A 25432-nucleotide genomic window follows, 5' to 3' on the forward strand; every position below is an offset into this window, starting at 1 on the left:
CATTTAAATTGTGAGACTTGATCGCTGTAATCCTAACTGACATGAGAAGAGATTAGCATAGCAACACCAGACAGAGAGGAGAGACGCGCCTTCCATCTAGCCAGCTGCCATGTCTGTGTCGTGTTAATGTCTTAGTGCATCCTATGAAGCTAGCCCTCCTCTTATTTCTCCTGTTTCCTGTGTACACTTCAGTCTGGGACTCGTAATCACGTGTAGGCTTGCATTTTTTGGAGGGGGGTTTCAGTATTTTTTTATGGCTTATGTATACAGTATATCAGAGGTGTGGACTGGAGTTACATGACTTGGACTCGAGTCAAATAAAAAAAAGACAAGTGACTCGTGATTACACTTGGATTTGAGCCTTTTGATTTTAAAATACTTAATACTTTCCCCCCAAGCCCAAAGATTTAAAAGTATGTTATTCAAAAAGTGTGTGCACAAAGACGTTCAACTGCCCGGTACCGGAGGTTACTTTTTGAGAGATCCTTTATTGGTTTGTTTGGAAAGAGGATTTTACTCATGGGGGAAAAAACTAAACTGAATTGAACAAACTGAATTTCTATCTTTTGTTGTTTATTGCTGAATCCCTGAAAATTGGTATTTTTTGGACCGACAGCATCCAATCAAGATGCAGGAGAAAACCATGAAGAACTAACGTTTTGTTACTGATGACCAGTTGGCGCCAGTTACTCTGTTGTTAAAATAGCATTACATTTGGTGAAGAGCGCATTATGACTTGTTTAAGACTCAAAACTCAGAGTTTAGGACTTGGAACTTGACTTGGTACTTGTCAGTCTTGACTTGGACATTTACTCGGGACTTGAGTGCAAAGACTTGTGACTTGCAAAACAATGACATGGTCCCACCTCTGATATACAGTGTATATTATATGTAATGTTTCACCTCTCCTTCACGCTGAAGCAGGATAAAACTTTTAAAGCTCATTTAACATCGACTCAAAGGCGTAAGTTTGGTTTCAGAAATGGGGGAGACACAAAGGTTCTTTGAATTTTTTTTTTAGAAAAACAAATTTTGTGAATATTGAATGTTATTTTCCGCAAATCCGCAAATTAATACATTATTATTATTATATTTGTCATATTGTGCTTTCTAAATTAATGACTCTGTAGTCTAATGTAGAAAATAGAACTGCTGTGTATTAATTAATACACTAACATTGACCTTTAGTTTTTGTTGATAGAGGCCTCATATTTTATGAATTTTATGAAAATATTATTAGTGCATCTTTAATAAAAACAGCTCTGTCATTTACTGTCATATTTAATATAAGTTATTTTATTTTGAAGCGTATTTATAAGAGAATATTAAGTGTAAAAAGAATAAATTAAAATTATGTGGGGGCAAATGCAACCTACGCTTATTAAAAGGCCACTTATTGCTGTGAGCATACGTAATACAACTGCTCAGATGAGCATATCAACATTTTCACCTCCTCTTTTTCCACATTTTGATTTCAGTAGCCATACCGTAAGACAATATTGTTTAGAGAGATTGAAGTGAGTTAATCAAACACACAGAAAAATAGACACACACCCAGTTCAGTTTTTCAACTGCAAAATAGTTTGCAAAAGTTTGTTTCAATCCCAGATATCATAATGGGAGTCCAGCCTCGCAGATTGGTTGAGGAAGCTATAATGTTGTCTGATTGTGTGGCAATAACACACTTTTCTATAGATTTGGTTGTAAAATGGCATTATGTATTTAATTGAATCTTTTGCAGTGGAATTATGTTAAAACCTCTGGCAGCTACAATGTGTGCTCACACATGGCTACTGTATATGTGTTCATATAGACACATACGTATGTGTGTGTCTCTGCATCTTATTGCCTGACAACAATGTGTACATTGCGTCTCTCTTTGTGGCGACGTGTTCATTGTGCACACACTGTACATACAAGTGTGTGTGCGTCGTGCCTGTTGGTGCAGTAATCTTCCTAACGGGGCCGTCGAAGAATAATTTAGTATCGGAATGGTTTGTATGCATAATGCCATGTATTGCTCTGTGGCTGTGAAATAGTGTCACAGATTTAATAGAGAATCTCGCTTTAGGGTGATTATCTTGGGTTGGTGTGGGCAATAGAGAGAAAGAGAGAGACTCGAGGAAAGAGAAAGAGGCGGAGGGAGGGAGGGAGGGAGAGTAACAAGATACAAGTTAGGGATTTTTTTTCCTCAGGGAAATGTCATAAAAGAAGATAATATTAAAATGAGGGGATTGATTTTAATAATATCAAGTAAAAGGGTGATTATGAGTAGATAGGTGTGGGAATGGGACTGTATATAGACATCCACAGAACCACAAAGAGACATCACTATCTCCACTTCAGCAGGGGTCTTCACAACAGCATGATATATACACAATAAGGCATTTCATTTATCAGATAATACATGCTTCATGGGCATACAAAATTGCATGTAATAATGTCGAATCATCTTCGCTTACTGCGCTAACATTATTAATGCACCGCGGTAAATACACTCAGCTTTGCTAATCTAGCTTGATTACTGTACTGATAATGCTGTAGGGGTCCTGAAGCCAAATAAAATAGTAATTATTCCGTACATGGATAGAAAAACATCACAGCTGATATTTCTAGCAGCAACATATATCAGCTAAAGGGGTTCTCCACTGAAGTTGTTTCTCAATCTTCAGTCCATATGAGGGTTAAAGGTTATATTCATAACATTTTTGTTGTTATAAAATAATGCACCCACAGAGCTTTTTAGAAATATGCTGAATAAAAGTATGGCTTTTCCCTAAAAAAATACAAAGATGTGGATTAATAATTTGAAAAAAAATTGACGGGTCCAAAATTATTGTTTTGTTTATATCTGTGGAAGATAATTGACTTCTAACGAGGCTTGTGAGCCAATAGCATAAGGACGTTGGTATCACATGGTATCATTGTGTCATCAGCGATCAAGTTGCCAGTTAATGTGGGGAAAAACGAATAAAAAAATCTATTCACCTATGTATCGTGATTTTTTTTATGACTTTGAAATAAAGATTTTGAATGCCAGAGCCGATATATTTGTAATGTGACGTCATATCCGTTCCGTATCCGTCACCAAAACAAGCCGCAGCCAGCCGCAGCCAGCCGAAACGGCAAAGCAGAAAACAACAGAGGGTCTGCTTAAATACGACCTGAACCCTCATATGTTAAATCCAAAGTGGTAAACACGTATCGTATTATGCTACAACTGATTCAACTTTTTCCCATGGTTTAGTGTTAAAAAAGTTAACAAAAATCGCAATAAAATGTAATATTGAATCGCAATACTTAAAAATCGCAATACATATCGAATCGCCAAACATCGTGATAATATTGAATCGGGAGATTATGAGAATATGCAGGTTGTGCACTGAACTGGCAACCACTTGTTGTGAAGTGAATGCAATGGATCAGGGGAGGGAGAATGCAACATATAGTTGCATAAATGTTATTTATGTTATTAATAGGACCTTTAAGTACACTGTTGAAATACAAAAAAAACATACATTAATGTCACCATCATATTCTAACGACACATATATAAACAGAAAATCTGGCTGTGAAGACTGAATTACGGGCTGTCAAAAGCAACAAGTACAAATGCCTGCCCTTTTCCTGGTAAACACACCTGGGGCTTTGCTACAGCTGAGGTAGCAGGTGGATGTGGTGATTCCTTTTCAGTCCGTGGATGGTACCTGTCGCCACATTCAGTTAAGCTAATGTCCTGTAAAAATTCTATTAATGCGCCGCCACAATGCTCATTGTCTTACTATTTCCTCCCGATATTCTCTTTACTCTTTATTTCTCTCGGCCTCTCATTCAACCCAATCTTTCTCGCCTCACTTACCTCTGCTATCTTCCTCGTTCCGCTTGCTCTCTAATTGCTCTTTGTGCTTCTCTTTTCTTGGACAGTTCCTTCTCTTTGCCCTCTGTGTTGCTGCACACACACACACTCGCAGCTCGCATGCTGTTCTGCCTGTGTGCTCTAACACATGGGTCAATTTAATCAGGTGCTGCTGAGTGCAGTATTCAGTCACACATCCTGTGAAGTGAGGTCACTGTGAAAAGAACCCCATTTCTATTAGATGCTGTATGGAATTAAATTAGACACAGTTGCACAAGGTGTACCCACTATCTGTCTCTTTCTTCTTTGCCTTCTACGTACTTGTGTTTTTTTAGTTTTTTTTTTATTCGTTTTGCAGACAGAAGCAGAAAAACCACAAGAGAGATAGATAGCCAAAAGATGGAGAGGAATGAAACTCCCCTAATGAATTCCATTTTCTATCCCATTTCTCATATAAAGAAACCAATTTCATTAAATTTCCCTCGTTTATTTAACATCAGCGAATCACAGCGAGGCATTTGACACGGTTTCCATAGCAGCACAGAAGGCCATGACCCAATTTCATGTCTGGCAGATCAGATATGAGATCGTTCAGGGTGTGTGTGTGTGTGTGTGTGTGTGAGAGTGCACATTGAGGGAAAGTAACATGCACACATACGTACACACACACACACACACAAACAAGAAAGCAAACACAATCCCGCTTTCTTCCTCAACTTTTCTCTCTCTCTGTCTAAATCTCTGTCTTTAGCTCTCTCAATTTATTGCTCTACATTTGTCACACACACACACACACACACGCACACACACACACACACACACACACACACACACACAAGTGTACTGATCTACAGTATGTGTGCTAGTGTCCGCTAAAGGGCACATGCCAAGTGAAATTCTTTATTAATTTTTGCTCCACTTAATCTAATGTTGTACGTATAAACACACACACACACATATGCACACCGAAATAGGCTGAAAACCTGCAACGTCTAATAATGTGCTGAAGAATAATTTTATGCTCACACACGCAAATGTTTTTGGGATTAATAATGCAGTGTGTAGAGCCCCGGTAATGGGTCTCTTATGATTTGGATCCGTACAGAGGAGTCAAGTGGTTAAACTGTTTTTGTTTTTTAATGCACGTCTTCTGTTATAATATTTTCCATCAAACTTACAAAAATGACCGTGGACAGGTAACGGCTGGACTTGGCAACCGCACATTAGTTTATGAAACTGATTAAACGCATGAATGAGCGTGTGAAGTATAAATACTTAAAACTTAAAATCTCTGTGAAATACAGCGGACTATTTAATCACACATCTTTGACCTGTGGGGAAGTTTTAATATCGAGATACTAATGCGATCAATTTGAAAAGTTTGGCAACGGCGTTCAGTTTTCATTGACGCCGTCAATCACCAATAAAGTCAGGGTGTTTCTGTTAAACACAGATGTCTATCTGATTTTCCATCTGCCTTTTCTGTCTTCTTGTGAAGCTCACCTTCTCTGACCTCTTGCTCTTCGCTGCTACAATGTTTCCTGGCTTTGCATTGATCGAGAGATAACATGCGGAGGGAAAGTTTCCATTCAAAACATGTTTTGTCTCCCCATCTGTATTTCTTTGACTCTCTCTCTCTCTCTGTGTGTCTTTCAATATTCCTCTCATTCCCAAATCGCTTCACTGCCCACAGCTGTGTTAAATGAATCAAGTTTTGTTCCATCTGTGCTATCTGTCTTATTAAAATGTTTACTTTTTAAAATGTCTCTTCCTCGGAAATTGTATTTTTGTGTTCCATTTGGCTTTAAGTATTCCAGATACCGCTATAAAGAAGGCTAACAGAATAGCCCCCATATCTGGTCAGCCTTAATTTAATTTAAATTCAACATGCTTTTTACTCTACCTCTCTTTCTGTTTGCGTGCGTCATCTCATTGCCCTTGACCTTGGCTACAACCTACATGTAATTTCCAGGCCTGTACTGTAATTAATTGAGGACATGAAGAAAAGCAGAGTGGTTCTTTTTGTATAGTGTCCTTTTCTTTCACTAATACAGTTCGATCTAGGACTATTTCTCTGCAGAAGTTATTTGAACCTAGTAAGGCTGTCAATTGATTCAAATATTTAATCGCGATTAATCGCATGATTATCCATATTTAGTCGTGATTAATCACAAATTAATCGAAATGTACCTTAAAGGGAGATTTGTCAAGTATTTAATACTCTTATCAACATGGGAGTGAACAAATATGCTTGCTTTATGCAAATGTATGTATATATTTATTACTGAAAATCAATTAACAACACAAAACAATGACAAAATTGTCAAGAAACCCTCACAGGTACTGCATTTAGCATAAAAAATATGCTCAAATCATAACATGGCAAACTGCAGCCCAACAGGCAACAACAGCTGTCAGTGTGTTAGTGTGCTGACTTGACTATGATTTGCCCCAAACTGCATGTGATTATCATAAAGTGGGCATGTCTGTAAAGGGGAGTCTCGTGGGTACCCATAGAACCCATTTTCATTCACATATCTTGAGGTCAGAGGTCAAGGGACCCCTTTGAAAATGTCCATGCCCGTTTCTTCTCGCCCGATTTTAGCGCAAGTTTGGAGCGTTACTTAGGCTCCTTTACGACAAGCAAGTGAGCCCACTACAACCTAAAAATCCCAAGTTGCGTTAATACGTTAAAATAATTACGCGTTCTTATCATGTTAACTTTGACAGCCCTAGAGTCTGTCTCTCTCTCTCTCTCTCTCTCTCTCTCTAGCTGATGGGTTAATACAAGTGTTGTTATTGTATCCCCAGGAACATTATTGGTGGAGAACATGCAGATAAATGGCAAGGCCCAGGATCCTAATAAAACCATCTCTCTGTCGCTAAGGGACAACCACGACTACTGGGTGATCCTCGACCCTTCCAAAAAAGCCCTTTACCTCAACAGCACAGGACGGGTTCTGGATAGAGATGTAAGAACTTCTGAAAAGTTATTTTTTTTACAGTGTCTTATCTACTTAACTATTTTGCTCTTCCTGGTTTGGCTCTTAATTGTCAGATAGACTGAAATCTTAATGAATCTGGTGTGTCACAAAGCCTCACACTCCATTCTCTAGTAGTGTTAATGTTGTTTCAGCAAATGAAGACAGATGCTTGTTTCTTAGTTTAGTTTGTCTTTTTCACTTGACTACACGGGATAAATGTGGCGGAAGCAAATTTTCACGGCTGTCTCACTTTTTCCAGCATTTGCTATTGTGAGAAACTCAGAAAGTTTTTTATCTCCAGCTCAACTGGAAACAAGCAGCCTCCTGCTGTTTCGCTCTGTAAAGTAATCCAGCGGATATTTTTGAAAGTCTGATTTGGCACAAAAAGTACAATACAAGAGGCTGGCGGTCTTCTGTGCAATAGTTTTACTTATTTTGGTTTATTTTCTGGTTAATTATTTATCGCTATTGTACCATTGCAGTTTTTAACCATATATCTATCCCTCTGTTTTTCCTTTTTTTTTCAGCCCCCCTCGTATATTCAGTCCATTGTGGTTCAGGTTCAGTGCTACAACGTGTTGGTAGGCTCAGTGATCTTACACGAAGTCCGCATCGTTGTTCGAGACCGCAACGACAACTCGCCGCATTTCCAACAGCCGAGATACTATGTCGCCGTCAGTGAGGTAAAACACACACACACACACACACACACACACACACACACACACACGTACGCAGTAAATGTTTCACACATATAAACACACCTAACCTCTTTCTCTCACAGAGATGTAGGGAAGTAAAAATAAATCCATAAAGCTAAGTGCGGTGGAAATACCTCACGGTCTTTCACTTAAATCAAGAGCCATTTATTGCACATATACTGCAGTGCTGCTGTCTATCATGATGGCAGGTAGAGGACTCACAGGTCTGAGACTAGAGACCACAGGAGGGAGGTTGGGGGGGATACAGTCCAGTCCAGCATGAGTACAGTAAAGTAGGGTCAGTTGTAATGCATCAAGCTTTTCCCATGCTGCTCTGGGGGTCAGGTGTAGCGCTAACAAGGCCAGCACTGACCTGGTGTATGTAGATACTGTGTGTATTTTGAATCAAAAAATAGTATTGTACATGTCATTTTGCTGTCAGAGTACAGTTAAAGGGCAGCACGTAAGCAGGCAAAAAGCAGAGTTTTTGGGCAGCCGAGGGGACGGATCTAAATGTGTTATTCTGAGGGTTGCAGAATAGTCCTTAAGATGCCAATCCCACAGTTAGTGTGTCCTCCAGAAACTGGGGGAGCAGAATTTAACTAGTGGAGGTTCAAACTGAAAACTGGACAAAGATACATGTAGCCTGCTGCCAGCATAGACCTAGGCGGACCCAGTAGAATATCTCATTATACAGTCCTCCACAGCCTGTCCAACTCAATCTGTCTTCTCAACCTCTCTTTCTCTCTCTCTCTCTCTCTCTCTCTCTCTCTTGGCCTCTCTCTCTCTCTGTTTTTGCAGCTTCCCCCCTTCACCACTCCCAGCTCTTCATTATGTCACCTTTTCTCAACCTCCCCACCTTTCCTCTGCCACACTCTATATATTTCGGGTTGTCTTTCCTCCCACCCTTCCTCCTCCTCCTCCTCCTCCTCCACCACCCCGCCACCTCTCACAGCACTCCACTTTCTCATTACTCCTCTTAAAATAATTCCCTCCGCTCACTTCAACGGCCGCCATACAATTTAGGAGACGCGTCGTAAAGAACTCTAAAATATGATTCCCGTGCCAGCCCAAGGTAAATGTGGTCAGTTTGGCGGTAATAATTTAAAAAAAGTGAATTAATTTATTCTGATATGGGCAATAATTAAGATTTGAGTGCAAGTCTGCTCATTAGGCAGACAGCTATGTCTAATTCACTTTAGTTTGCCCCCAGAACTCCAACCACCTAATGCAGTAAATGTAACACTGCGAGGGTGACTCAGGAGTTACATGCAGCTTCATCATTAAACCTGCTTCTACTTGTCTATAACTAACGATTATTGGGTGCAAGAAAGTGAGGAAAGTGACAGATTAAGACACACAGAGAGGCAGTATGGTTATTTATAAGAACGTCTAGGACATAGTTTATGAGTTCACCGTGAAAGTTTTCGGGTACAAGGTGATCCTCGTGGCTGATTTCATGAGTTGGCAGTGGTGCCGGAGTCTGGAGTTGTTTCATTAGAGCCGTATCCGCAAGTGTCAAAGTGACAGCGCGAGTCGTTCTGAAGACCATTGTTGGATCAGTGGGAGGCAGAGATAACCCTGTTGAGGGAAATGATGTAACAAATCATTGGTGCGGCAGCTTAATTAAACTTAATCTCAAATGTTTCTTGTGCTGTCTGGAGATTAGACTTCTGTTTTGACACATAATCACAGATCCCAAGGCGCATGGCTAAAAAAAAAAGTATACAGCATGGCAATTTATGGCTGGCAAAGTTCTCTCTTTCATGTGCTGTGGCATGAGTTCAACTTTCGGGTTCAGAAAATCTAATCGAATGCCTTTCTGAATATCTAGCTTCTGTCTCCTCTACTAGAAAGTGAGCTATCTTGTTGCACATGTGCAGTGAAAATGAAAGTGAAATTTAAAGCACAAATGAAAGCCAAAATCCAAAATACTTTGACAAACGGCATTGTTTATTTACAGTTTGTATGTACATTTGAACTACTTTCCAATAGAGCTGCACCCCTGATTCAACTGTTATCAGCTCATTAAATGTGCGTAATCAATTGTTATAAGCCTCATAGATATGGGACAGTAGGGGCCTGCTACACCTACTATGTTGTAGAAGTGAAAGCAAAACTTAAAAGTAACACATTCGTTTACATTTTTTAATGTGATATATCTACCAGTTTTGCAAAGAAATCCAAAATATGTTTCATTTACACATTTAGTTTGTTTTTACCTGAAATGAACATGGCTTAGCTACAAAACCATAATTTGGGAAATGCTAGCTGTCTGCAGCTGGTGTAACATTGGTTTTAGAAAAAAAGAGCTACCTTGACATCTTTTAAATTATCTAATAGCGGAGCATTATGTTCTGCCGCTGTGCTGACTTCCAATATGTAACGCAAGATCACATACAAAATAGCTAATGTTACAGTAACTGACTATAACATCAGTTAGCTAAACTGCTACCACAGTGTGACTGAGAATCACATAACACACTTTTACTTGGTGAAAATCTTTTATATTCATACAATATATAGCTAAACTATGTATACCATACTCAAAGTGAGAATGAATCAGGGAGCTCGCTAACATATTGTGGCATATTGGATTGAATTGTTTGTAGTTAGTTCATTAATTTTGTTAATTTTATTTTGAGAAAAGGGTAGGCGTAATAAGCTATGTCCCTACACCTTTGTGGTCATTGCTGCAATCTGTTTTGCCATTGACTCATGATTTTATAACGGTGAGTATTTGGATCCAATCTGTTTCTGTTTTTATTATAATTTTATTTAATTTAAATCAAAGACCAAAATGAATATAAAGACACCCACACTGTCTTTTTTTCTTGTGAGACAAGCACTCTTAACATAACATGTATGATTTTCTATCACCCATATGTCCCGCTTTTATCTAAAATCTTCTATTCGATGGGGCAATGAGGTGTAGCAAACAGACTGCAGACAGTTGGACAAACCATGCTGCCTGTGTTTCATTTTATCTCCAGAGCAAAATTAAAGCACACAAACATTTACAAGCTGATCTTCCTTCTCAAGCCCCATTTGAGCACAATAAACATAAAACTGCATGTCATTTTCTGTTTGTTTTGTAGAGACAGTGGGGTATCAAGATCCCTCATGGCCAGACGCATGTGAAGAGTTTTTTTAATGTGCCCCTCCCTTATCTCTGCCACATGCAGGCAGTAGATGTCAGGAAGACAAGACACGACAGTTCAGGATAGAAGCTGTTTGATGTCAGTGGTGCAGAGTATGAAAGTGTTTAAGTGTTTGACATCATGTAGTGTGAGCTTGTAGAAAAAGATGCTGAAATTCTCTCTCTGTGTTGTGTTTTCCAGCTGACGCCGGTAGGAACCACTATCTTCTCTGGTTTCTCGGGGAACAATGGGGCAAAAGACATTGATGACGGTCCCAACGGACAGATAGAGTACACCATCCAGTACAACCCCAAAGACCCGGTAGGTTATCTATCTGCCTGCTGATCTCTTTAAAGTGTGAAGTGGCCAGGTTTTAACTCATCATGCAGGCTATTGGTTTAGCACCACGGCTATGGCAATAAATCTGAATGTGTTTTTTTTAAAGGAATACTTCACCCCCCAAAATTACCATTTGTATATCAATTTATATCATTTTAACGACAGCAAAACTATATCAAAACATCTGTTTACAAACTCTCACACAACACATGCAATGTAATTGTACTATTTAAAACCCTTCCGCATTAAGTGTCACGCTTGCGCAGGCGAGCTACTCCTCCGTGCAAGTACTATTTATGCGGAAGCGTTTTTAAATAGTGAGGTTTTAGCTAAGATGCATGTGTTTGGGTGGTACTGAGCATACGACTGAATAAATGAGACTTAGATTATGCTGTTTGAGTTGTGTGAGAGTTTGTAAAAGATATAGCGGTGGAGGCACGTGAGAAAAACAAAATTGTCTTCAAGAATTCAACGTATCACTGGGTGATAATTAATATACACATGATCATTTTGGGGTTAACTGTTCCTTTAAAATGTAGCATAACTGAGAGCAACAATAGAGCAAAAATCAACCAAAATTCACTAAGATGCCTGTATATTTACATATTCTCTTATTTTATTGTTTTAAATTGACATCATAGTCTCAGAGTTTAGTTGAAAGACATTTTTTGGATAAGTTATAACTGACCTCAGGAACAGATGGGCTACTGTAGGCATGTAATGTTCAAAGATGAATTATTGCTGAAGATTGTATCATTTACTTGCTTCATGAGAGCGGATATAACACTCTTTCTATAATCTCTCACTCACTCCATTTTCCCAAGAATCTTTATTGGTAGGATAATATGGAGTTCAAAAGCTTTCAATAGGCTATTAAATAAATAAATAAATAATTATCAGCTGCCAGTGCTCCTCCGGTCACTGGACCGCCATGATCAGAAAGATCAACGCTGCCGCTCTGTCTGCGCTCAACGTCTCCTCTCCTCATCCCACTGCGTGTGCAAGTGTCAACATACCTCAAAGTCACGTTTGCGGACACTCTCCCCCTAAACAGCGGCGTTTTGAGGCTGATGTGATGCTCATCGGCAGTGTGGCACAGTGCAGCCTCCGGAGGCTTCCTCTCAGCCCTTTCAGACGGAGCGATCGGGTCTCAATGTGGACATTGGAGACACATATTAATACCAGGAGTAAACCTAATCAGGTTAAATCATATCTAGACACATTCTGCATACGAGACACATTTTAATGCCAGGTGTAAAAGGAGGTCTTTGATGCTGAGTAATAAGCTCACAAGCGGACCTAGCTAGGTAGCATTAGCAGCCTTGTTAAGCTAACGCCCGGGCCAAACTGGGCACGTTAGCAGCTCGTGGCGGCTGCCTCGCTGAACTGCTGTCTTTCTCACTCGTGTGGTGTCCACACTGGCAGCGTTTCTGCTGCAGCGCTGCTGCTGCCAGTCTTTTCCTTCTACATATAATTTCCCTTTCATAATGGCCGTTTCATTTCATTATAAATGTCATTGATATTTATTTTAAACTAAAAAAGGTGTGCTCATTTGTAGATAATAGTAATAAGCGACAATTAAAACCCTGTACTTTATTCATTCATGGAGCCGTGCAAGTCACTGCATTTTCTACAACACTGTCCTGCAAATATTTCAGAATAAAAGCCTTGTGTTAATAAATGAAAGAATTCTGTCCACAGAAAAAAACTCTGGAGAGCTTGTATTTTGAAACAGAAGAAGCAAGTGTTGATTTAAAAATAACATTTATTTGTTTTCATGTCAGTGACATATTCTACAGATATCTAGACATTGAAACTGTAGTAATGTTGCTGGTATGATGTCAATATACTGTCAAAAGATCATTTTCACTGTGTTGTTGCTGTGAACCGTGCGCGGCTCGCAGTAAAAATAGGCAAGACCTCAAATCTTTAGAAGAGATGCAGCTGACACGCAGCTGAGCCGCGCTGCTCACCCATGCTTTGTGGCTGCTCTAACCTGTTAACATAGACACCGAAATAAAAAAGCAAGAGGTTCCGCGTCGCTCACGCGGGCTGTCTAGCCCAGTCGTAAGGCTTAAAAGCTACATAAGTTTAATTACTGTGTCAGCAGCACCCATTAGTTGATGGATTCAGATACATGTTGGCTTTATTGTTGCTCTGGCAACTGGTAGCAGTTGTTGAGCTTGCCTGCTCACAAGAGGCAGGGGGTACGTGATTGGCTGAATAATATTGAAATCATATTCTTTGCAGGCTGATATACATTCACTTCTACAGTATTAATACATTTTTACTGCTCTAACTTAAATAACAGTAATCCTCCCACTATTATTACGTGTCTTACCTTGTTTAAACTCTAAAAAAGTGAAAAATTAACTGTTGATCCTGTAATTGACTCACTATGTTTGTATCTGCGTGTGTTTCAGACAACAAACAGAACCTTTGACATCCCCCTGACACTGTTTGGCTCCGTAGTTCTCAGAGAAAGACTCAACTATGAGGAGATAACACGCTACCTGGTCATCATACAGGCAAATGTAAGTGATTTTTGTTTTTCATATTTGCCTCCGCTTCTCTGTGCAGCTATAAAGGACCAATTCTATTCTAAGTATGATATAATATTTTGTCATATAATATAAAAAGTGGAAATTATTGAAAGGTAAAGCTTTCATCTGAGACCAGTTAGAAAGGATGTCTGAACAAAATAAACTCTCTCCTGATTGAGTGGGAGTCTAGTCTGCAGCCTGGAGTGTTGTTATTTTTATGTACATTTTTATTATCATGGTAACATTACTGTTACACGCAGCCTTGGACTATTTCTGCTCCGTTGAGTCAGCCTTAAGGGAACTATAAGCGCATCCTTAATTATCACTAATGTCTTTGTTAATGTAATTGTTTCCCTCCTTTTATTTCACTGCACTCTGTATGTTTTATTTATAAAAGTGGTCTATGCTGTAGTTAATTTCACTCAATATGCAAAACAGACTCATGAGGAACGGTGGTAGAAGTTTGAAGGATCTAAACTGAGACAGAAAATTGTTTAAGTTGCTGATTGCACCATTAGAGTTTTTGTAGTGACAGGAAAACCTTGCTTACAAAAAAAAACTTTAATTCTGAACAAAGTGTGGCAAGTCTCAAGGCCCATTTACCATGAAAGCATAATTAAAAGTCAACAGTACACTGAAAGATTAATGTGTTTCTGACTGCTTGAAAGCATGACGTAGTCACTGTTCATCTGAATACAATATTAGGTGTTTTGAGTGGCTGTGAATTTGCTGAATATAAATTCTGAGCAAAGACTTAGAGACCATGTGCTACCAGGGGAACAAACACTTTGAATAAGCCTGACCTTTTCAGCTTTACTGTTACGTGAGGGCAAAATGAAGCCACGGTAACTAACTAACCATAGCTAAATAATTCATGTAAACAACAGAGTGATTAAATCTTTTAATTACTCTCCTACATTTCACAGCTATAAATACATGTTCATATTATTGGCAATGAAAAGAATACATCAACATTTTGGGAAATAGATTCACTTTCTTACCGAGAGTTGGATGAGAAAATTGATTCCACTCTTATGTCTGTACGATATGAAGCTACAACTGGTAGCCAATTAACTTAGCTTAGCTTGAAACAGCAAGCTAACCTGCTTCTGTCCGAAGGCAAGGAAATCGACGTACTATCAGCTCCACAGCTCACGAATTAACACAATACATCTGGTTTGTTTAATCCGTACAAAAACTGAAGAGTAAAAATGACACGTTAAGGTTTTACAGGGTTTATGTGCTGGAATTATTGCTGCCTTCAAATGAGGTCGTGTTTCCCGTGTTCACGACATGAGTCCATGTGAATACCCCCTCTCTTGTGGTATTCACAACCTCGTAAGTGGAAAGTTTATGAAAGCTCCAAGTTTATGAGTTGTGACGTGTTTGTTGGTGTTGTCAGAAATGGCGGAGGCCTTGGCAGTTCATTTTTCAGTATATAATAAGTTCATATTTTTTAATTTAAGTCGTATATTGTTTTTCTTCATAATTTTATAATAGGTCTGAGGAAAATGTTGATATTCCACACTGCCTCATCTTTTTCCTCTGTCATTGCACTTCCAGCATTATGTTACCCGCTTACTAGCTAAATTGTTAGCCTCTCTGGCTTCTAGGCGCCAACAGTAGCGTTAATATTGCCGTTGCTTAGCAGCGGTGTTCTCACGACTTATGCATACAAGTATATTGTGTACACGACTTCACATGTCGTAACCACGAGCTCACGAGTTTCATTTGAAGGCACCATTCTTCCCTCCAGGTCAGTGACTAAGCTAGCTGTTTCCCCTGATTCCAGTCTTTATGCTAAGCTAAGATAACCGTGTACTGACTGTAGCTTCACATCTAACACACGGCTACGAGAGTGGCATCAATCTTCTTCTTTAATTCTCAGCAAGATATTGAGGGTGTGTATTTCATGTCAAACTATTCACTTAAGTTATAATATGCAAAATAATATGTTTAAACAATTGTACTTCCCTGGAAAAAAGTGATACATTTGTTGTTTTTCTACCCTGACGGAGAACATGAAACAATTAAAGCCTGCAGAGTGGGCAGAGTGCAGAATAAAAATACAATACCGGTGTTAATTACAGTTACTGTGGAGGCTGTTCTTTGCTGTCACTGTCTAGTTTACATTCCCCCAGTTATTTTGAAATGCATGCAGTATGTAATTAGATTCTTTATGGTGTCAATCGTTGCTTGAAATTAACTGCTGTCCTTGTTATGAAAGAAGCCCCACGAAAACATGGATGTTACCAAAAAAAGAGTGCGAGTACAGCACCATGTTTTGAAGAGATTATTTCCTGGCGAAGGGCAAAGTTAGTGGAACACAAACAAAGAGTTTAATGGCAGAAAGCTATGTTGTTTTATATATAGACATATATTTTCCTAAGAAAAGGGAGGATGTAATGGTTGCATTAATTATTCAGTTGCAGAGAGTTTCCTGTAGATTCCCTGATTTGGCTGTTTTGTTCTGTGAGCTTTACAAAATAGAAATAATAAAAAAAAGCATGTTTGTGTAAATCTTAATTATCTTGAAATAAAAACTGAAAACACAGCAGTTATATTGACCATTCAGATGAATAGGCCAATTAAGTGTTCCCTGTGAATTTGCTGAGCAGCTTCCTTTGTATGTAATTGGATGGCAGATACTTCACCAACAGCAGAGCAACAAGTAGACATTAGCACTGGAATTAGAAAGGTGTACACAAAAGAGTGATTGCACTTTAACGCCTAAGCAGAAATACAACTTTGTGAATAGCTTTTCTTTCGGTGTCTGACAAGGACTCAGCATTTTCAAATTGTATTGATATTTTACTGGGCCCTCACTGAAATGCAGCCATTTGATCTTAAGGTCTCCTGAAGGTCTTCTTCTGGACAAAAACTTAATAGTGTGCAAGCACATACATTTTTTATTTTGTATGCATCAAGGTCATACATTTTGGTGTGGGTTTTTTCAAAGGCCTTGAGACCTTAACACTATCCAAACATTGCCGCTGAATTACTAGGATTCAGTTAATTTTCATCTCTGAATAAAAGGTGCCACCGGGTGTACCGTTCTTTCAGACAACATTTAAGAGCTGGCTGAATTTTTTTGTTTGAATAGGGCTACTTCTTTTTCTAATACAAATACATTTACTGCGAATATCAGTAATTAAATCAAAACTCGGTTATTGGTCATTTGACATATTATAAATATTTTAAACTCTATAAAGTACTATATAAAGAAATGCCTTGTAGTTTTGTTGTAGTACCACATTTCGCCAGTGGGATGTGTAGGCCTCTTATGGGTTGGCTGGGTTTGCTGACTGTGACCATCTGTAATGGTACGTGTCCACAGGGGCGTTTTTTATCTCGAGGAATCGCCTCGCTTCCCAGCATTGGACGCTTGATAGGTTGCCACTAGAGACACTAAGCACCTGATTGGACGAACGTTTGGGCTGCTGCTCCCAGCTTTCAAACCGGAACCAACATGGCGGCTCGTTTGGAAACTTTCTTCTCTTATATCACAAAAATATTTCGCCGAAATGTGTTTCTGAAAACATTTTATGCGAGAAAAAAGGCATGCAGTTGCTGAATCTGTCATTTTTGGGGATTGACAAAGCTTAGTTTAAAAGTTTCTCTGGAGTTTCCAGAGGCGGCAAGTTGGGTGGGACGCCTGTGATTTGCATAACGTAGCCAAGACCTCAACTTTATGCAAATGAGGGGCAGCCAACGTGACGCCCCGTCTCTCGAATCGCGCCATCACGCTACCAGAATGCATTGCACGGTTGCTTACTACAAAGACAATGAATGGGAAGCATGGAAAGGTCAGAGGCTGTGGACATGTACCATAACAGTCGAACATGACAAAATGAAAATAAGCTCTGTGGCAAACAAACGCTTATAATACTTACACGTTTTGTTCAGCAAGATAATCTTCACAAAATAACACTTTAATGATTTATGAAGTATGAATGAAATCGCCAGAAGCAAAAAGCTAACGTTAGGCTATAAACGAACTACACCACGGTTGCAACCAGAAGTGCCAAAATGGTAACTCATTTCCAGGTTTTATTTCCATTCCTGTAGCACTCTATATCGCCCTGCTGCCAAACCTGAGATTTAGCTAACTGATCACTCAGTAACAAATTGGTAAATGATGATGATGAGTACTCATGAAGTGTGATAATAGCCCACCAGGTTGTGGTCTGTCGACTGTCCAGGAAAGCTAGCTAAACTGAAGCGAAACTTTGCTACACAACCAGGCTGTTTGCGTTTCCCTTGGCGCTCCGTACATTAATGTTATTAATTGCCATGCGACCTCTCAGCGCAAATCCTATAGGAGGAAACATGTTTTACCCGTTAACTGGCAGCGGGTTGTATCTTCAAAGGTAATTTTGTGATCTCACAGGTGTCTACAGTCTGTCCGGGATGAGGGCATCTTTGCCCGGGGCGAAACCGAGGTTTAAATCCCGTGTTTCCACAGGCGGTGCTTGTGGACGTAGCATAACGTTTCAGCCTGTAGTTAACATCTACGGTACAGTGAAGAGGGGAACAGTGGGGCCATATTTGTAGTGCTGTTGCTGAAAGACTGTCTCTAATAGTTGGTTTTGCCCCGGGCAAAGATGTTCTCACCCCCGGCAGACAGTAAACACCTGTGAGATTCAGAAAATATATTTGAAGACGAGGCCACAGATGGGGCTAGGGAGAGCACCGCTGACCAAAGCAGTATTTTATACATGCTACCAACAATGTCAAAACAAGTCAGACACTTTCTTTGGGTGTTAAAACCAGATTTACAGGTGGAAATAAAAATGTGTAAAGATTCCCTGGGCGGACTACAGTATATGTGCGTCTGTAACACCTGAGCAGGTGTTTAGCTACAATTAACTGCATGACTTACCTATTATCATGTATCTGTATGCTTATTTTGTTCAATTACACCATTAAGACTGGTAGACTGTTGGATATTGCGCAAATCTTTTTAATGACTTGACTGCATATTTGCCATTGAGGGCAAGAGAAATGTTTTCGAGTTTGGTTTATCTGCATGTTTAGTCTAATGTAATTTATACCCTTTAATGAATCCAGAGTTGAGATGAGTTATTTGCTGTATTCAATTCTTTAAAGTGTTTCTGGACAGTGATTGAATAGCCACAAACAGGAGTGGGTTTTTGTATGAATAATTCAAATACTTTAGTTGTGTTTTTTATTTAATCTATTGCTCAAATGCCTAATCTACTTGAATATTGCTGCAAAACAGATCGCACACCACTTGTTAGGTACTAGATCTTCCCTTCGTGTCTCTTATCTAATTATTGTTCGTTATTAAAGCCTGGAAGATGTTGAACAATATTTGCTATGTTTAATTCTTTCAATTTTCTTCATTGAACAGCAACAGATCGGAGTAGGAACACTGCAATGTTATGTTATGTAATTTGCGAACTTTATACTACACTTGGTTTTGCTGCAAGGTTTTATTAAATGTATTTCCATAAATCTGTAATGTTTAATCAATCATTGATTATGATCAAGGAACTTGTGTAAAATTTGTGTACTTAGTTTGCTAGCTTTCATAAAACATTTTTAATGAAATACATGACATACATTGGTGGAATAAACATGCCCTGTGCTGTGCTGAGGCGGTTATAAACACATTAGAAGTCTGTTTATCTGCCCTTGATGAGGTATAAATTGACATGAAGATGGTAAGTCAAGTAGACACCAGCATTTGAAGGCATCGAGAGCTCCCTGCAGCTTGGTTGATTCGATTTTCTCAAAATATTCAGCAGGACTACGTTGTGGTCATTTTCTATTCTAGACATGAAGATAAAGATATGCAAATATCTAAAGAAGAAAGTGCAGTATCATCCAAAAATAAAATGAAACCTCTCTCTCTCTCTCTCTCTGTCTAGGACCGAGCCCCCTATCCCAGTGAGCGCCGTACGGCCACCACCACTCTAACTGTGGATGTACTGGATGGTGATGACCTGGGCCCCATGTTTCTACCATGTATGCTCGTAGGAAACACCCGTGACTGTAGTCCCATCACGTATAGGGCTAATGTGCTGGAGCTGACAGAGCCGGTAAGTGTGTGCCTGCTAGGTACCTATATGATATACTGACTTACATGTGTGTGTATGGTGCAGAGGGCGTGTTTCTATTTGTGTCTGTGTGATAGTGAGAGCTGATCTCTTGGGACTCATCCTCACAATTTTGTACGCCTCTGCCTATACATATGCATATTTGACTAAAATAGAAGCCACGTTTTGAACGGGCACTGCACTAGTTTAACAAATTCCAAGACTATGAAGAACTGATGTTGCTCCTGTGTATCTGCTGACTTTAGTTATGTTGCACATTACTCGTCAAATAATTTGTCAGACCCTTGAAATCCAATGAAATACATTTTTTTAGCGGGTTACAAATGGTTTAGGAACTTAACATTGGAAATTAGCCAACTTATTATGGTAACTCTTATATTAATATTGTGTGCTTTTTCAAACCTCCGAACTTTCAAACATGGTATAATGTGTCTGTGTCACACCTGCAGTTAGGGTCTTCAAATTTTCCACAAACGTCCACTTGGACTCAAAGATTAACTGATTGGATTTTGGTAGTCAAAGGTCATTGTGACCTCACGTCTCTCCCATTCTCGTGAACACAATATCTCAGGAGATCCTTGAGCGAATTTCTTCAAATATGGCACAACTGTCCACTTGGACTCGAGGATGAACTGATTAGATTTTGGTGGTTAAAGTTCAAGGTCACTGTGACCTGACAAAACACGTTTTTGGCCATACATCAAAAATTCATATGCTAATTATGACAACTTCACACAAATGTATAATAGGATAAAATGATGAAGTGATGACATTTTGGACAGACATGGATGTAAACTGCAACTTCACTGGTTTGCGGAGCCATACAACCACAATGCGGTAATTCTAGAGCACCTTGGAGGCACAGCTTTTTTTCAGCCAAGACGTTTTGGTTGCATCTGGTTGCTATGATACGGAATACCATATCAATATCATATCGCAAAAGTAAAAATAGAGAGAGAGGCCGGACCCGTGTTACTCCGAAAAATTGGACCCTCCATATCAAGGAGAGACACAACAACACCAGTGGAAGAGGATCGCTGGAGACTTCCATAGGCTATTGAACTTTCCCAGCTGCCTGGGAACAATCAATGGGAAGCATGTCGCAGTACAGGCCCCATCATCAACAGGGTCGATGTTACAATAACAATTATAAAGGGAGCTTCTCCATTGTCGGCTTAGCAGTAGTTGATGCGCGCTATGGTGGTGGCAAAGATGGTGGATGTGGGGGCATACGGGAAAAGCAGCGATGGTGGGACCCTCTGTGCCTCTGACTGTGGAAAGGCCCTCCGCATATTAACAGGAAAAGAGTGTGTTCAATTACTGTCTTTCCTGTGCCAGGAGGATGGTTGAGTGCACATTTTAGGACCCTTGCTGCCCAGTGTGTTAGAGTGAGTCTCCAGAGTGCTTCTCCAAAGGTCAGATATAGTGGTGAAGGCCACTTGCATCTTCCACAGTTTGGAGGCGGCTGATGATGAAGAGGAAGGAAGGTGTGCCCCGCCGACATCGATGCTGCAGCTTGCCATCCAGCGAGTAGGCAGCAACAACACCTCTATACTAGGGAAGCACTAGAAGTTAGACAGAGGTATTACTTCTTCTCTCTAGTGGGCGAAGTTGCATGACAGCACTCTGTCATCTAATGCCTCTCCAACTCCCACCACCATCCAGACCACTTTCACGACTTACATCAGTACCATCAAGATCAGGACCACCCCCATCAGTACTATCACAAAAAGCTCTTTTAAGAGGCACCGAAATACTAAAGATTCTAGCTGACTGCTGCTCACCTGACAGACCCGTGGCAAACAAAATTCCAGCATTATTTTTCATTTTGATATTGTGGTGGTCCGGTGATGTCATCTGGTACAGACACAGATACTGAGAGACCAGCAGTATTAATTTATCCTCCATTGTGTGGATGTGACGGTTGGTCTTTGGGGTATTTGGGTTAACGTCTGGGTAAAAAGTGACAGTGACGAGCGCAGCGTTTAACCAAAGTTGACATTTTTTTAAAGCAAAGAAACGCTAAACGTGCAGCGCTCGGTGCAAAAAACGATTTGATTGACCCCCTAAAAGTAAAAATATGAAACATTTACTTATTCAACTTGACATTTGCAATTTCTGTCTCCACAAACTACTTACGTAATGAGAACAAAGCATAAATTCATTTGTGTGGGCTCACAAGATATGCACTCCTGTTATGTTTGTGAACTCTTGCATAAACTCTAGCAGATTTCCGTAGCAATTAGCAACATGGGAAACAAACACACTGAATGTTTAATGATAAAAAGTTGTTAGCTGTCACATAGTGTGGCCTCTAGTTATGAACTGAAAATAGATATTATTGCATTGTCCATACAGATGATATAACCATGTTTATCTTAGGAAAAGAGTTGTGTTGCAGATGATTTCTTGTTCTTTACTTTTGAGATTCAATTAGGTGTTACTGTCTTCCTGAAAAAAAATTATAATGTATGATAATATAACTATAATTTCCATATTAAAAAGGATCATAAAAGTACTTTGGGCAGCTTAATTAGAAGGAAAGCTACTTTATTCAACGACCTTAAGAGACTGTTTGCACAAAAACTCGAAGTTGGCCTGTTATTCCTGACAGATTCTACTGTAACTCTCTTGTGTATTAACAAGTGTTATTTAAAAATAAGTTTGCAGCACCGTGGTATGCATTTATGCTTACACAGCTGTATATATAATTTTTTGCATTTGTATCGCAGGCATTTAGCTGATGCTGTTATCCAGAGCGACTTACAATACCACTTTGTGAATTAGACAAAGTTGCTGCAGGCAAAATCCTCAACTCTGACAAGTCAGCAGAGCATTCATCCCTTACCACACGCAAGCACACACGCACACACACCCTTGATGGTGACAAGCTAGCAGTGCATTCATGCCTTAACACCCCTGATCCACCTACACACACACACACACACACACACACATGACAGTGTCAAGCCAGTAGAGCAGTCATGCCTAGATGGACATTGTCTACTTCATCTCTTTGTTTATATAGATCTGTGTTACACACACACACACACACACACACATACCCATATGCTCACTTTACACCAGACACACTGAGGGAACTCTTTCTCTGCCTTCAAACCTCCTTTTATCTCTCCCCATTCACACATACACACTTACAGACACACGCACAATTTTCTCCAAGCCAGGAGAGACACGGCGAGGAACAACAGGAGTAAATCAAGTTTACACCTCGTGGTTTTTGAGAAGGAGCAAGTGTACGCAGACAAGGACAGGGTTTACGGTGGAGAGGTAGAGGGAGAGGGGGTGGTGATGTGGAGGGGGGGAATCAAACAGGGAGGAAGAGAGAGGTAAAGTCAGACACAGGAAAAGTTATGCTGGGGAAAAAACACTTGAGGGGTTTTTAAAAATCTGAAGCGATGCATAAAACACGTTGTATCAAACACAAAGATTGTTTCTCACTTGTCAATTTGCTCCCAATACACAGCTGCTGCTGACTCCAGATGCTTCACTGATTCCAGTATTTATGATCTTACAACATCGCAGCATTAAAGAAAAACGGGATCATTCAGAAAAACTGAAGCTTCTCCTTTCTAATGGTGATTTTCACTCTTTGAATGGGACTTTGATCCGCGTTCACTACAGGAATTGGCACCTTTGCAGACGTCAGATTAAAGCTCATAATTAGGGAACACAGACATTTTGACATGCCGTAGCAGGAAATGCACAAGTGTGTTTGAAATAATTAATGATGGCTGCATAGGCTGCCATACAGTTTTGCCAGTTCCTGGGCCCTTGCATTGTACATGCCAGCTCATTGGCATGGCTTAAAGGTACAGTGTGTAGGTTGGTGTGGTTGCAGATTGCAACCAACTGAATACCCCTCCGCTCACTTTTCTATTTCCAAGACTGCAGTAATGTGAGCCGCCGAGTGGTAACGCCATTTGCCTCGCTCAGAGGCCATCCGTACCATAATAACACTACTTTAAGAGCAACGGAAGTCAGATGGCGGCTGGCGGTACCACGGTTTTACACTCTGCGGCTCACGTTACCGCATTTTCACAAGTCTGTTGGAGAACTACAGCGGCCTTCAGGTAACTTAAAAAACGTAAAGTCTCTCTCTAGAGCCAATGTTTGGTTTGTCCGTTCTGGGCCACTGTAGAAACATGGCAGAGCAACATGGTGGACTCCATGAAGAGGACCCACTCCCTATGTAGATATGAAGGGCTCATTCTAAGCTAACGAAAACACAACAATTCTTAGTTTTAGGTTCACTAATGAAAACATAGTCATGAATTTATATTTAATTTCTGCTAATAGTGCCCCTGAAATATTACACACTGTTCCTTTAATTGGCCATCGTTAACAGAGCCATCGTTAATGTTATTAGGTGCACCTGTGCATCTCCTGCTATGACAAGTCTAAATATCCGCTGTGTAAAGGTCTATTACTGTAGTAAAACAGAAAATAACAACAGACAAGACCATGAAATGAGGTTTAAACTGTTGTGATGAAGGATTTTCACAAAGCTTGAAACGTAGCACAGCAGCAATAATTGTCTTCTTCCTCTCAATGATGGCAAGGTTTTACTATTAGAACAATGCTGCCCCGTACACAGTATACAACCTGGAATACGCACTTGCACTTATGTGACTGACCAACAGAATACCAAGTGAACCTGCATCCCCTCCGTAGCCCTCTATGACACCTCTACTGCCAATGCAGTGGCCTTTTGGAATGAATAAGGAGGCTGTGTTAGTTGGTCTGCACACATTTCAGTTCCAGAGGAGGTAGCAGCAGTTGGATAATTGGTATGAAAAGTCAAAGACCAAAGAGCTAGCATGAGCAGTAATATCCACCATAGCTCAACAGATGAAAAAGAGAACCACGTTCAGATAGTCCAAGGGAACATACCACTGCTAAAGCTTTTTTCTTAGACAATCATATTCTTGAACTAAACTTGGGTCATTTGAATAAATGCATGTTTATGCCAACAGCATGATCTCTCCCATTAGGTCCGCCTGAATGCACCTCTTATCTTTCCAAAGCAGCCGTCTCTCAGGGGCCCTGCTTGATTGATAAAGGCTGAGTGTCCATGTAGAGAGTGCCAGTGTCTTTTTTTTTTTTTTCAATTGATCCCAATGAGGAGAGAGTTAGAGCTTCCACTAATGACTAATTTTCTATTAATTATTAATCTATCGACTATTTTAGTTGATTAATCTAAAAAAAAAAAAATGTAATTAATCAATTTAACCATTTAATTTAAAGGAATGATATGTAGAACTGACAGCTAGCGTTTAACATGGGCAACATCAGTCAAAAGTCAAAACATTGGAGCCGTGGCCCGTACGCTAATGTGACTGATTGCAACTGATGGAAATGTCAAAGTAGAACATACTGGCTATAGAATTAATGTCGGAGAAGCCAGTATTTAAATTTAGCTTGTTTCCTTAATCTTTGATGACACATCATGGTCGTTTTATGATTTATTACAGTAAATACTTATTGGCCCTTTAAGTTCATTTTATTTTGACAAACTGTAGGCAATGTCATTGTATAATTCAGCACAAAACAACAAACTACGCTACCCCTGAAATCTGTGAAGTTTTAATAGAGTGACAACATATGCTACCCTTATACTATATAATAGATCCGTGCACTGCGACATAGAGGAAGACTGAAGGGGAAGGGTGGCGTTCGTCTGCATGTAGGCTACTGCTCGGTGCCCACGCTACAGTGACACAGAGCCAGCTGCCAAGTCTCCCTTCAAACACTTATTCAATGGA

At 39.8% G+C, this 25432-nt stretch overlaps 1 protein-coding gene across 2 annotated transcripts in view; it reads left to right on the forward strand.

Moving 5' to 3' along the window:
• Positions 1-25432, forward strand: part of LOC141758408 (protocadherin-15-like) — a 210314-nt gene that overhangs the window by 58491 nt on the left and 126391 nt on the right. For both annotated transcript variants that reach the window (XM_074619771.1, XM_074619772.1), the window contains exons 5-9: positions 6668-6828; positions 7368-7523; positions 10883-11002; positions 13444-13554; positions 19458-19628. In XM_074619771.1, the coding sequence (XP_074475872.1) occupies positions 6668-6828; positions 7368-7523; positions 10883-11002; positions 13444-13554; positions 19458-19628 (719 nt within the window). The remainder of the gene's footprint in view (positions 1-6667; positions 6829-7367; positions 7524-10882; positions 11003-13443; positions 13555-19457; positions 19629-25432) is intronic.

This window comes from Sebastes fasciatus, chromosome 20, assembly GCF_043250625.1.
Source record: "Sebastes fasciatus isolate fSebFas1 chromosome 20, fSebFas1.pri, whole genome shotgun sequence".
In the NCBI taxonomy this organism is placed as follows: Eukaryota; Metazoa; Chordata; class Actinopteri; order Perciformes; family Sebastidae; genus Sebastes; species Sebastes fasciatus.